General features: G+C 41.6%; 1 protein-coding gene across 1 annotated transcript; it reads left to right on the top strand.

Annotated features, from left to right (window-relative positions):
• The first annotated feature begins 420 nt into the window (after positions 1-420).
• On the top strand, positions 421-10,297 carry GPR78 (G protein-coupled receptor 78). The gene is made up of 3 exons (XM_068679789.1): positions 421-3,697; positions 4,168-4,281; positions 8,323-10,297. The coding sequence occupies exons 1-3, from the start codon at positions 3,030-3,032 to the stop codon at positions 8,558-8,560; spliced, it is 1,020 nt and encodes a 339-aa protein (XP_068535890.1). The 5' UTR covers positions 421-3,029; the 3' UTR covers positions 8,561-10,297.
• Positions 10,298-13,160: the final 2,863 nt, after the last annotated feature.

The following is a 13,160-nucleotide window of genomic DNA, read 5'->3' as shown; positions in this document are numbered from 1 at the left end:
GAAACTGAAAGGGAATTTGAATCATCCCCCATCCCTTTCCAATGAATACAGTCCATTAACCATTAAATCCAATAAGTTGTGGTCAATATTTAGAACAGATAAATGTGTAGATTTAATGAATGATGCAGCTATTAAAGTCTCAAGTACTCTACCTAATCTGTGCTAACTGAATAGACTATGTCTATTAAAGAATAATTAACTGCACAAAACTTATTTTTTTGTTTGTTTGTTTGCTTGTTTTTTTCCTTTTCTTATTTATATTATAACAGTCTCCAGAGTCCTCAGTTTCAATCAAGACAGCTTCCTTGATTATGTAAGTAAATACTGTAAGATCTTGGTTGGGAGAATATGTGTGTTCACATTGATCTACATGAGCATTTCCAGTGATTTAGGTTTACATATATCTGCTTATGTGCATAGAGGTAGCATGGATATATGTGTTTTCAGGGGCTAAGGTGGCAGATGCTTGCTTTCGCAAACCCACAGTGGGTTTGCAAACTTCTGGATTCACATGGTTGTCTATTTTCAGACTGAACGTTAGACTGAAAGGAAGCTCATGTGGTGTGTTTTTGGTTGCAAACACAGGCCCTGCATCCCACAAAAAGTCATGCATGTTTAACTATGCAGGTTGACAGAGGACCACTGGTAACAAAGGGAGAAATCTAACAGTGTAATCTCCTCTGGGTTATTTGAGCCCAGAATATTGTTAGAGGGGATTATACTACAAGCTGCTTCACTTTTATTTATTTATTTGTTTATTTATTTTCCTGGTTTTATGCTTCTTGGCACCATTATTTTTTTTTTCATATTTTGATGTGTTCTTTTTTCCATTTGTTTTCAGAAACAATTAACTCTAACTGAAAAGGATGCATTAGAGAAATTTTACATGTTTGTATATGTAGAAGGGAGAGAGAAAAAGAAAGAGAGAAGTTGCATTCTGTGGATCCAACAGGAAATAACTTCTCAGGTATCTATCACAGTAAGAGAACAACACATCTAGGTTGGCTCTGTGATGATATAAAATAACATCTACCCCACCTGACATCACTGCACAGGCAGCCTCTATTCCCATATGGCTAACATAAAAGCTCCATAACCTTATGATAGTATTAAATGAAAGGGGGGGCAGAGATGAGTTCTTACTAGTGGGACCCTTAAGAACTGCTGATATGGGAGAGGGATCGATTGCAAAACCACTGCATGGATATAGCCAGCTTCTACCATGATGGTTCAGTCCTTTCTTATCCTTTGTGTGGTGTTTGGCTCTGCAGTGTTGTTTCCCTGATGATAGAAATGAAACAGATGAACTCTGAGAGAACTATCGCGCTTTTATAGATTTTTTTCTGAAATGCTCACACAGATATATATTGGATTTTTGTTTGTCAAGCATAAGCACTCTCAATGTATCTGCTCTTTTGTAACTTTGGAAATGGTGGCTTTCTGATCAGAGAAAACATTCATTTTCTTTCCATCCTGAGGAATAATACAGTACTGGTTCTCTTCCAAATAACACATCTCATGTCTTGATGCTATGCTCTTTCATTAAGACATATAACTTACCATAGCAACCTTTTCAATTAGGGCCAGATCCAAAACTTATAACTGCTGTTGGAAAAAAGAACATACTGCCTGCAGGCTCTTTCAAGCAGTTTTGTGTACAGTTATTCACACAGTGGTCACACTTGCGTGACAAGATTACATTGTAGGGACAATATATACAATACAGCATTTCCTTAGGATATTAATAGTCATTTTGGATAGCGAGCGAGCTACCTTTTTTCATGCCAGTTCTGGCAATCAACTGTAAAATATGACAGTGATTGGATGTGGCAGCTTATATCTGCACCGGTGTTTTGATGCAACAAAACATTCTTTTGCTTTTATATGTAAGACAAAGACTTACAGTATCTGGGCATTAGCTATGCACCTTCCTGGCAGGTACAGAGGAAGAATTTCTAGACTCCTTCATGCCTCTCTTTTCAGCTTTTCCACAATCTGATAAAGCAGGTTTCTCACCATCTCACTGCCCTGTTAACATGTCATTGTAAATGGAAAACGGTAAGAGAAAGATGTTAGTTTTCCACAGGATGTGCCAGCACCACTCTAATGTAGGCACTTGTTCAGTCATTTGGGGCTTTAAGAGTGTGAGTTCGAGCTGCCAAAGGGAAGTCTCTAGCCAAGAAACTTCTTTCCTGGTGTTGCTGGCTGATGGGGAAAACGTGAATACCCGGAGGGTGACTGTAAATCCTCCAGACACTATGAAATAAAGGATAAAAAAGGACAGGGCAAGTAATCAGGTAGAAGGGGGGACGTTCCAAGGGGCACAGAGCCTAGCTTTGCCACAGGTTCCCGAACTGCCTGATCCAGCCGGTGCACCAGGGTGTGCTCGGCACAGCGCAGCGCTTCAACTCCTACCAACCCGTCTCCAGCTCCGACCCTTCCTGAGCTGCGCACTAGCGGAAAGTTGGGCTTCCTACTGCTCTCGCCTGCGGCCCGCGAGTGGCTCAGCCCGACTCCGCGATCCCTGGCTGAGCGCTCCTCCTCTGCGCATGAGTCGCGGCGGGAGGCTCCGCGCCTGGGCTATTTCAGGGGCTGGGCACCGGGGGAAGATGCTCAGTGCCTGAAGGGGGCCGGGCCGTGCCCAGGGGGGCTGCGGCGGCGGCTGGAAGCCAGGAGCCGTCGGGGCAGAGGCGGCTGCAGCACCGCGGACAGCGCACAGCGAGCTCCGCTCCGAGCCTCCGACTCCACCGCCCCGCCGCGCCCTGGCCCCGTTGCCCCGGCTCCGGCTCGACGCCGCCCCGGACCCCGGTGCCTCCCCTCCGGACCCCGGTGCCGCTGCCCCCGTGCCCCGGCCCCTTGCTAGCAGGGTCCCACCGGTTCTCTCCCCCTCTCCTCCGTCCCCGCTCGCTCCCCGTTTCCCCCCCGGCACCATGCGCGGACGGCTGCGGGCGGCGGCTTGCGAGGCTGCGGTGCCGGCTCGGATGCCCCCTTCCTCCTGCCCTCGCCCGCTGCAGGCGACCCGCTGAGAGATGGACTTGGCAGGCGTGCTGCTGGCGTTGCTCCTCGTGCTGGTGCTGGTCGTCTCCCTGCTCTCCAACCTCCTGGTGCTGCTATGCTTCGTCTACAGTACGGAGATCCGCAAGCAGGTCGCCGGGGTTTTCCTGGTGAACTTATCCTTTTGCAACCTGCTCCTCACCGTCCTGAACATGCCTTTCACCCTGCTGGGGATCCTGAGGAACCAGCAGCCCCTCGGGGGCTGCGTCTGCAAAGCGGTGGGTTTCCTGGAAACTTTCCTCACTTCCAACACGATGCTGAGCATGGCAGCGCTCAGCATCGACAAGTGGATTGCCGTGGTGTTCCCCTTGAGCTACACCAGCAAGATGCGGTATAAGGACGCTGTGATACTGATGGGCTACTCGTGGCTTCACTCCCTCACCTTCCCCTTGGTATCTTTGTTTTACTCGTGGGTAGATTACAGCAGCGTTTATGCCTCTTGCACCTTGCACCTGAAGGAAGAGACGGAGCGGAGACGCTTTACGGTGTTCACCATCGTCTTTCACTCCACCAGCTTCATGCTGTCGCTGGTGATCTTGTGTTTCACCTATTTAAAGGTGTTGAAAGTTGCTCGGTTCCATTGCAAGCGGATAGACATTATTACCATGCAGACTCTGGTTTTGCTGGTGGACATCCATCCCAGGTAAGGGGCGCGTGTTTGCATTCACAGCCTCGGGGCTCTTGTGGTGGGTACCCCAGGGCGGAGGGGATGCTCTGCCTCCCCGGCACCCCTTCGTGTTCTCCTGCCTACCTCGGCAGCCCGGTGAGACCCTCCTGCCTCCAGCTCCAGGCGCTGCTTACAGTGCCAGAAGTCGGTGCTTTGTGCCTTTGCAGCCTGCTTCCTTAAAACGCTAGTCCCAGCCTGCGGGTGGGCTCTCAGTGGCCTGAGGTCCCTGTACCAGGGAGCTGCTTTTGGGGTGAGGGCTGCGCTCCTCTCTCCCACGGGCTGCCCTCCTCCGGGGCTGGGGCCGGGGCTGCCCTGCCCTGCCCTGCACGGGACAGCGGCTCCCGGCCGGGGACGAGTCCCTTCCTCTCTCCATTGGCTAGGGAGATCTCCCCTCCTCGCCCCTTGCATTAACCCACCGACCTTCTTTTTCTTTTTTCCCTTTGCAGTGTGAAGCAGCGCTGTCTCAACGAGCAGAAACGGAGGAGACAGAGGGCTACCAAGAAAATCAGTATTTTTATAGGGTCGTTCGTGATCTGTTTTGGTCCTTACATTATCACCAGGTTAGTATCTCCTGCCTGATGGGGTGGGTTGGGGGACTTCCCGAGACACCCGTGTGCCCTCTGATGTGAGGATGCTGGTGCCGCGGAATGGGGGGGGGAGGGTTACGACTAATTTGGGGCTTGCAGAGCCCGACGGAGACTTGGGGCCGGTAGTGAGAGCACACACTCGCACGCTCTCACATGCACGCGCACACAGGCGCGCACACACAGGCGCGTACACGCGCGCACGCCCAGCCCGCTGAGCTGGGAGCCCCGGCGGGCTCTGGCTCTCCTCTCCTCCTTGCTGCCAGCTCTGGGAGCCTCTGCCAAGAGCAAGAGGCTTTTAGGACAAGTACCAGGAATTAATTACACGCCAGTGGGCGATGAAAGCAGTTTAAAACACTCGCCACCCCTCCTTATTAGCACAACCCAAGCAACAGAGGGGAAAGCAGACCGCTTTTTCTGATTAGCTTTTTTTTTTTTTTTTTTTTTTTCAAGGCATAAGGCCAAGCTTGCTGCTGTTGGAAGCTGAGGTGATATAATTTAAATTTATCCAGGCTGATAATTTGGCAGATAAGATTTGTGTCTGGAAACGTTAATGTCTGTGAATATATTGCTAATGGTGCAGCATGGACTTGTGATGAGGTGTGAGAGTTAGCTCCCAGCAAAACCAATAATTAGACTTTAAGAATGTATAACCGTGCTTCTAACCGTTCAGAATCATTTGCATCCACTCTGATGGTCTGTACCTTTTAAAAGAGTTATATATCATTCTTATTCTGTACTTGCATAGTCCTTATACAATATATGGTTATCATTTTTAAAGCTTGACTAAATCAGTGAGCCGGAAGCCAACATAACTATAGTGAATTGCAGCATTTCAGCCTTTTGTCTCTAAATTAAAATGGGCTAAAACTTTCACAAGTGATTTTTTTAATTTATTTTTTAATGGTCACCATTCAACAATGCTTTCAAATGCCTTTGGAGAGAACTGACTTCTGCTCAGGAAGGTGTACTAGTCTTTGTTATCTCTAAATTAAAATGGGCTACAGCTTTCACAAGTGATTTATTTAGTTATTTTTTTAGTGGTCACCGTTCAATAGTGCTTTCAAATGCCTTTGGAGAGAACCAACTTCTGCTCAGGAAGGTGTGCTAGTCTTTACAAAACCACCCTGGTGAAGGCTTTCCTGTTTGCTTCCAAGTTTGCCAGGGCCTGCAGCCACACCAGCTTATCAAAACTGGCCAGCTTTAGCCCAATGAACTTACACAGTCATATACACATAGGTCATTTACAACCATCATTATTACCCTTTTCTTACATGGGTAGTGGGACAGATTGAGGCCAGAGCACAAACATGACAATGTTTTTTAACCTTTAGGATGACATTTCTTTCAGTTCCCATTTAGATGTTAAGCAGGATTCCTGTCTGATTACCTGGATAACTGCATTTTTTTCTGCAGTTAAAAGGATTATTACAAATATTAACGTTATAGCACAGAGTTAAAAGGTTAATTGATCAGTGTTCAGTACATTCTGAGTCATTTTCTATTCACTTTAGCCATAATCAGGATATAATTGTATTGAACAAAGTGGATCTTGCCATCTTCTTTCTATTTGAATATTACCAGGCTCAGCAAATTCCAGCATCGTTTTTTTTGTTGTTTTTTTTTTTTTTTTTTTTTTTTAGGGTAGAGATATTTCTTACACACTTCTAAAATAATTTCTTATAAAGTTCTAAAATAAAAGTGTCTTCCTTCTTCAAACCTTGCATTTTGCAAAAGTGAGATGGTACATTTTCTATGTGTGACAAATGGGTACTGCATGTGTCAACAGGGAGAAGGCAGAGGATTGGTTTATATAAATGTGCATGGCAAGGTAAAGCTTCTGCCTCAGTCACAAGGACCAAGAGGGATCGGCGACTGCAAAATAGGAAGCATTTGGGGAGGACATCCTGGGGGCCCTTTGCCTCAAAGGCAAGACAGTGTCTAGGCAGCACTGAATAGAAGGTGGTAGAAGCAATAAAGTTGGAGGATTTGCTGTCTTTCCACTTCTCCATTCTTATTCCATTTTCAGTGCAGTTGTGTTGAAGCAATCTCTACGGAGGCCCTGCGAGAGATTTCATCCTCTCTTTTCTTGCTCTCTGGCCTGGTGACTCAGGTTGTGTTGTGAGCTCAGTGTTTTCTCCTCATTTCATAAATGTGAATGAGATTATGATCATTAGCAATATATTCATCTGTTCGCTAAAAGCCAACAGACGAATTTCATCTTTGCTGTAACATCACTGAAATCAAGAAAATTAAACTAAGATGCATCCAGGTGGATATTTATAAGGCTGAACCCTTCTGTCCAGGCCTTTTATCTTGTTAAAATCTGAGTGATTTTTATTTTTTTTTTCCCCTGTTGGCTTCAACGCAATTACATTTGGACCCATAATACATTAAAGTGGACACGTAGTAATACATCTATCTTCATAACTGAAAGATATCTTACTCTGCTTATTTAGTGTGTTTATAAAAATGTCAGTCATGTAAATATCAAGTGTATGTTTCCTGTATTATGATGATTTGCAGGAATGGATAAACTAAGAAACCATGTAGCAAATGTACTTTATTATACATTTATTTATTTCTTACATTCAGTGTCTGAAATATTCATTTATTCCTCATGTTTCCTTCATGTGCTCTCTGTTTTGAAATCACTGGAATTTTCCAAGCAGCTTCAAGCAGGAGTCATCTGATTCTTAAATGTACTTGCCATGGGAATTATTTTATTTTTATTAATTCAAATGAGAAATTTTCCTTATAAAGCTCAACTTCTTGTTGCAAAGTTCAGTTCTAGCATTGGTAAGTCAGCTTTTCTATGCAGAAAGATTGGAAGACTGGAACAGCTTCAAAATTCAACACCCTGCAAGTTGGGAGCTCTGCACATTGGAAAGAGGCCAAAAGTTTCTTCGAGCCTTGAGAAAGCTTCAGAGCTCACATTTTCAAACTGTGATGTTTTAGGGTACAGAAAAGGGATATTTTATCTCATGGTGATTTATTTTTTTTTCCCTTCTGGAATTAATATAACAAAATAACATATTCTTGCACTTGCAAAAGGTTTCACAAAAGGTGTAAAGATAATGAAAACTTCTTGCCCTGTTCCTCCCACCTTACTGTAGAGTTTGTCCAATCTAGATAAACTGCATGCCAGACACTTGCTGGAATAGTCTGAAGGATTTCTCTCACTTCTGTGGAAAAAACGTTTAACCTAGTTGCAGTTTCTCCACCCGTGATTAATGGACCAATCTCAATTGAGGTGCTGAGACCACTAATCATCCATGAAGCACAGGCCAGGAGACACAGGTCTGGAGACAGCTGGCTGGCCATATAATGATGATAAAAGTGTTGTCTCCTTGTTTTCTTTGGCCAAAATAGCAGCCAGCCAAATACACACAGAAACTTCCACAGGTAAGTCAATGCTGAAGCACATGCTACTTACCTAGTAGTATAAGTACTATACTGCTATAAGTAGTATAAGCACATGCTACTTACCTCTACATAGGTTGGTAGATATGACAGTATGTAAGGGAGACCCACAGCTTCCACAAGCAGCAAACTGATCCCACAGGTGTTATGTCCAATTGTTTCAAATGTCACTAGGCAGCTACATTTAGGCAACTGAGATGAGTGAGTCCAGATCCTCCAAGTTGCCTCAAGCTTGCTGAGGGAGAGGGGTAATGGATCACTTTGACCACTGTCACTTACCAGCACAACTCTATATATTCAGAAAATGTAGCAATAAACTGCAGTACTTTTTTTTCTCTAATGTATGGGAGCATTAACAATGAAAACACACTTTTTTCCCTCTTTCTATAGAGGTAATTATTATTGTTTCCTAGTGGCTTTGTTACAACAGTTCCCTTTATCTTTATTGAATTCAAGGAGGACCCTTCTCCTGCAGGGACCATGTACTGTATAAAAATAAGTGTTACTTTAATGTTTCATGAAGCATGAGTTGTGCACTGGACTCAGTGTGAACATAACACTCAAGTGTTTCCATCTCTCTTTAATGTTTAACAGGTTGATAGAGCTCCTTCCTTTTGTTACCATAAACTACTACTGGGGAATTATAAGCAAGTGCCTCACCTACAGTAAGGCTGCGTCAGATCCATTTGTTTACTCACTTTTACGTCAACAGTATAAAAAAGTTCTGATCAACATCGTCAATAGGATACTTAAGAGGGATCTGTATCCATCATCAGGGTACAACAGCTCTCTCGACACTGAAAATGATTACTGCTTGCACAGAACAAACTAACAACATGGTAAGCACTCCCCTTTGAGTGAGACAGGCCTTTGACACTGCTGGAAAGCTGCCTTTTCCCTCTCATGCTGACAGTGGTGACAGTGTCTACAGGGTATGGAAGCTGCATTAAAGAAACGTAATGTCTTTGTGGACTTTCCTGAAAGGCTCTTTCCTCATCTGCAGTCAGTGCGATATAAGGCAAGGCCTTGCTCCTGAGTGAATGGAGTAGGCTTGAGGGGTTTAAGAGAGCCTTTGGAGAAGCTTAGAGGGAGCTTTTAATATTTCGAGTCTGAAGACTTGGTATTTCTTGGAGCATCCTGCATCAGATGTAATAACCCACTGTCTTCTGGGACCACAGGAATCCCCAGCTTGGAAGAAGAGGTCCAGAGTCCTCCGTGCTGTGCATGTCCCTTGGCAGCCCTGGATCTGTCCTATTAGTTTTGAACATTAAAATTAAATCTCTTAATTGATTGATTAATTGTATTGGTGCCTCAAGTAAGTGATATGGGTCAGCACTTTGAATCTGAGATTGTTATTATTATTATTCTTTATTACTAGGCATCATGATTGTAACATAGCCTTTAGGAAGTGGTACATATATTTGATATGCCAGTATTCTATCAAGCATAACCAAAGTCCACATATCTGAGTTACTACTATTTAGCACTTCAATGGTATGTGATGATGATAACAATAATTGCAGCAACAGTAACAAAGGCATATATGGAGTTTAGTTAAATAGTACTGTAGTTCCATCACTGAGCTAGTCCTATTCAAATTAGCTTTTATTGAGGGAAAAGAACAGCAACAAAAACAACAAAAAGACCAGTTAGGCAGTAGAAGTAACAGACTCCACTGTGTTTAAGATATATTACTTCAGAAGCTATCTGGTTTCAAAACAGGCTAAAATATGTTAATTCTTTTTAAGGAATATACAATGTGTAAAATATTTCATGCATTGGCTATATTTGGTGGATTGTAATAATATTGTATTCTTTTATATTGATCAATTAATCTGATGATTTTAACAGATACCAAGAGATGTCTGAGAGATATTATAACAAACTTGCTGCCAAATGCCCAGAAACACAAAGCTGCTTTGTTATTATATGTATTTTTATTTATTTTTAAATTTAAAAAAGCTTTGGAAAAAAAAATGTAGGAATTATTTTTGAACAATGTTCTTTTGATTATATAAAACATGTTTCAAAATATTCTATGGCATTCAATAAGCTACTATTTTCTAATCTAGTATATAAAGGGAAAATTAAAGTAATTCTAAGATATATTTAAGAAAAGAGAAGACGTTAAAGAACAATTATTTTTTATGTAACAATGAATTTGACCCTATTAAGCACTAAGAAGACTCCTTCTGGTCAAACTAAGTATATAAGCATGTGATTAGGTACAAATATAATTTCCTTTGAAGTTAATAGTTCTGTTCCCATGCTGAAAATTAAGTAGATGCTTAACTGTTTTGTAAACTCAGTGTTTCAGTAGTCAGCACATGGAAAGAGGGTTGTTCCCACTATCCTCAACATAGAAAAAGGAGAGCACCTTATTGCAATCCCATTGAAGTCAAGGAAAGTTGATGCTGTGTAACAAATACTATGTTCTCTTATCTTCTGCTTTTAATCTCCGAGGCCTTTCTGAAGCTATTTATTTTTTATTTATTATTTAGCCTTGTGAGTACCTTAGGCTTCTGTGCTTTGCATCTATAGTTCTGCCTGTGTTTAAATTGAATGTATTATAATGGTTTTGTCTTCTTAGTAAAGTATTTGTACTCTCTCCAATTTTGTGTAAATACAATATTTCAGAAAAAAAAAATGTATATGGAATCTTTCCAGTTCTACTATCTTCCTGTCTGCCTCCACATGCCTCCCCACTCTGTCTTGCTGCAAGAAAAGCCTGATGCTCCTGTCTTTCACGTTAGCTTCAGCATAAGGACCAAACATCTCTGCAGGGGGCAAGGGGAATGCTAATTTTTCACTGAGAGTCAACTTTGATAATCTACAGCTCTGTGTGGAAACATGAGTTTGATGATACCCACAATTTTTTATCTGATCTTTAGTTTCCCAAAGAAAATGTTGCTCACTTTAAGAATGTTACATATAGTTAAATATATTAAACCATCACTTCCAACACACACAAATTAAACAAAAAAAAAATCTTTTTTAGTATCAACAAAATAGTAGATGAGAGAAAATATAATGATAATCTTCTGAAGCTATTACATCAATAAACCTCTAAAGCATAACCAAAGCCACATTTTAAAGGTATAAACCAGAACATAGTTAAACTGTAACATCTGCTGTTAAATTAATTAATGAAGCTGATTCATGCCAGTTGAGGGTGTTGCCATGCACACACTTCATAATACAACTCAATCTTGCAAAGCATTGAACATTTCTGGAGGTGCTTAGGTCTAGACAAAAAAAAAAAAATCTCAAGCCTGCTGCATGTTACAGAATGCCTTTTAGATTTAATTTCCATGAAAATTTAGGAAGCTGAAGTCTACAGTATGCTCCAAAAGAAGAGTAAAGACACCAGAAACTGTGGGAGGGTGAGGAGAGCTGTAATTCTTCTTTTTCTAATTTCCCCTCTCAATCTTGATTTGCAGTGAAGTTTAAGTGTATTGTTTTGCTGTAACAGAAGGTATCTTCTGCTAATTATGCAGAGCTAGCTCTGTAGGTAATCTTTTCTTTCTCCCTTCTTCTCACCATCCCCTCCTCACCCCATACCAGAGAAGTGCTTGTTCTACTTTCCTTACTGAGTAGGAAGTGTTCACTAAGAGGTCATGGTTTCATTCACCCAGTTTACTGATGCAGGAAAAACTCCTATTAGCTTGGTTCTTCATTCATTATGCCCTGGGTTATTCTGGGGTAGAAGGAGGTAGAGGGAAAATACACTCTGCCATCATCTTTTGAAATGCTGCAAAAAAGATCAGCGTATTTACTGCTGTAACAAAGATGAAAACATGCATCTTATGCAGTGGGAGCATTTACCAGAGGGGTCAATGTTGTGGATTCTCTTACCAATATTTTAGCTAAAATAATCATTGCATACACAATCCTGACAGTTGGATCTAGTATGGATCAGAAGATGTTCCAGAAAACCTGAAATGTGATATCCAAAACGGCATCTTGCCACTGACACACTTGCTAACATGAAGGTAGTGCTCCAGGAAAGTGGATCGGGATTTATCACCCAACAGCCTGGAGTGGGTTTTGCTAGAAAAGACAGGAGACTGGCAAATACTTGGCAGGTCTGCTCTTGAGCTGGAAATCATGATACTTGGTTCTGTAGTGGAGCTGTCATGCTTGCACTGACATCCTTGGTGTGAAGGAGCTGTGACCCAGCAATGGTTTGTTGTTAAAGAGTATGCAAGAGAAACATCGTTTTCTCACAGTAATAGTAGTAGGGCCCAAAATGTTTCTAGGCTGTGATTATTCAGCTTCTGATTGTAATCTATGTCAGCAAAAATAGTCCTCTTCCTTACTTCAAACTTTCATTTTGGCTGTAGACTGGAACTCAGAACTGTACCTTCCCTGAGTGACATCCTCATCCTAACGCAGTCAGAATAAAAACTCTACAGAACAATTTAATTAGTCTATGTAACTGAAGAGGCTTTCAACTTCAATTTGCTTTTCTTAACACACCTTCACCAAAGTATTTCCAAGCCTGAAGATTTGGAAATTTTCTGACAAGATTCAGGATGGAGTTTTGAATCTGCCATTATAGAAAAAGGAAGCCTTTTTACCTCATTCCCTAAGTTAGTGCTCTAACATTTATCAAAAAGAGTGGCCTCGTCCAAAGAAAATAGGATTTATTTTTATTATTATTATAATTGCTTAGCACCTATAACTGCAGGTAAACTCTGAGACTGTCAACCAGGCTGAGTTCCTGAGGCAAAAAACATGAGGCAGTACTTAGACTATGAATTCCCAAAAGGTTTAAGTATGACCTCTGTCCCAGCCTGCTCAGTCTTTGCAAGATGGAAGTACTTGAGTTCAAGTGTAAAATCAAAACTAGTACGCTTGGGTTGTGTGATCCTGAAAACTTATATGTCTCTCAGCTTAGATGGCAATGAAGACCTCAGGTCTTTAAATTTTCACTCCACAAATTCCTTATCCTCATTGAAGATCAGACGTGTCCTTCATCTGGATAAATTTACACCTATTATATATTTGCAAATAATCTACACTGCTCAAAAATTAATGAATACATGTTTACCCTATTTTAACATTAGTAATGGTGGTACCGAACTTAATTTTCAGAGCTATTTGCAATGTTAGGCTTATTGAGGTCATTAAGCATGTGGAAATCAGAGCTCTTTAACACAACTTCTAATGGACCAGCGAGTGTTTTAATTTTATTTATTTTTCTTACAATTTTGGATTAGAATTCAAACTCTGAGAAATTTATCTCTATTGAAAATTGTTGATGTTGAAACTCATCTAGATAAAACGCTTAAAAATACTGAAAAGAACAGTTCTACATGAGCTGGAAGGCTTGACTAGATCATATGGAAGGCATATTTTATGTTGTTTTTATTTTATGTTGTTTTTATTTTATTTTATTTTATTTTATTTTATTTTATTTTATTTTATTT

The sequence above is a fragment of the Anas acuta genome, chromosome 4 (genome assembly GCF_963932015.1).
Source record: "Anas acuta chromosome 4, bAnaAcu1.1, whole genome shotgun sequence".
Taxonomy (NCBI): Eukaryota; Metazoa; Chordata; class Aves; order Anseriformes; family Anatidae; genus Anas; species Anas acuta.
The sequence above is the reverse complement of the archived record's forward strand: the minus strand, read 5'-3'. Positions and strand labels throughout refer to the sequence as shown.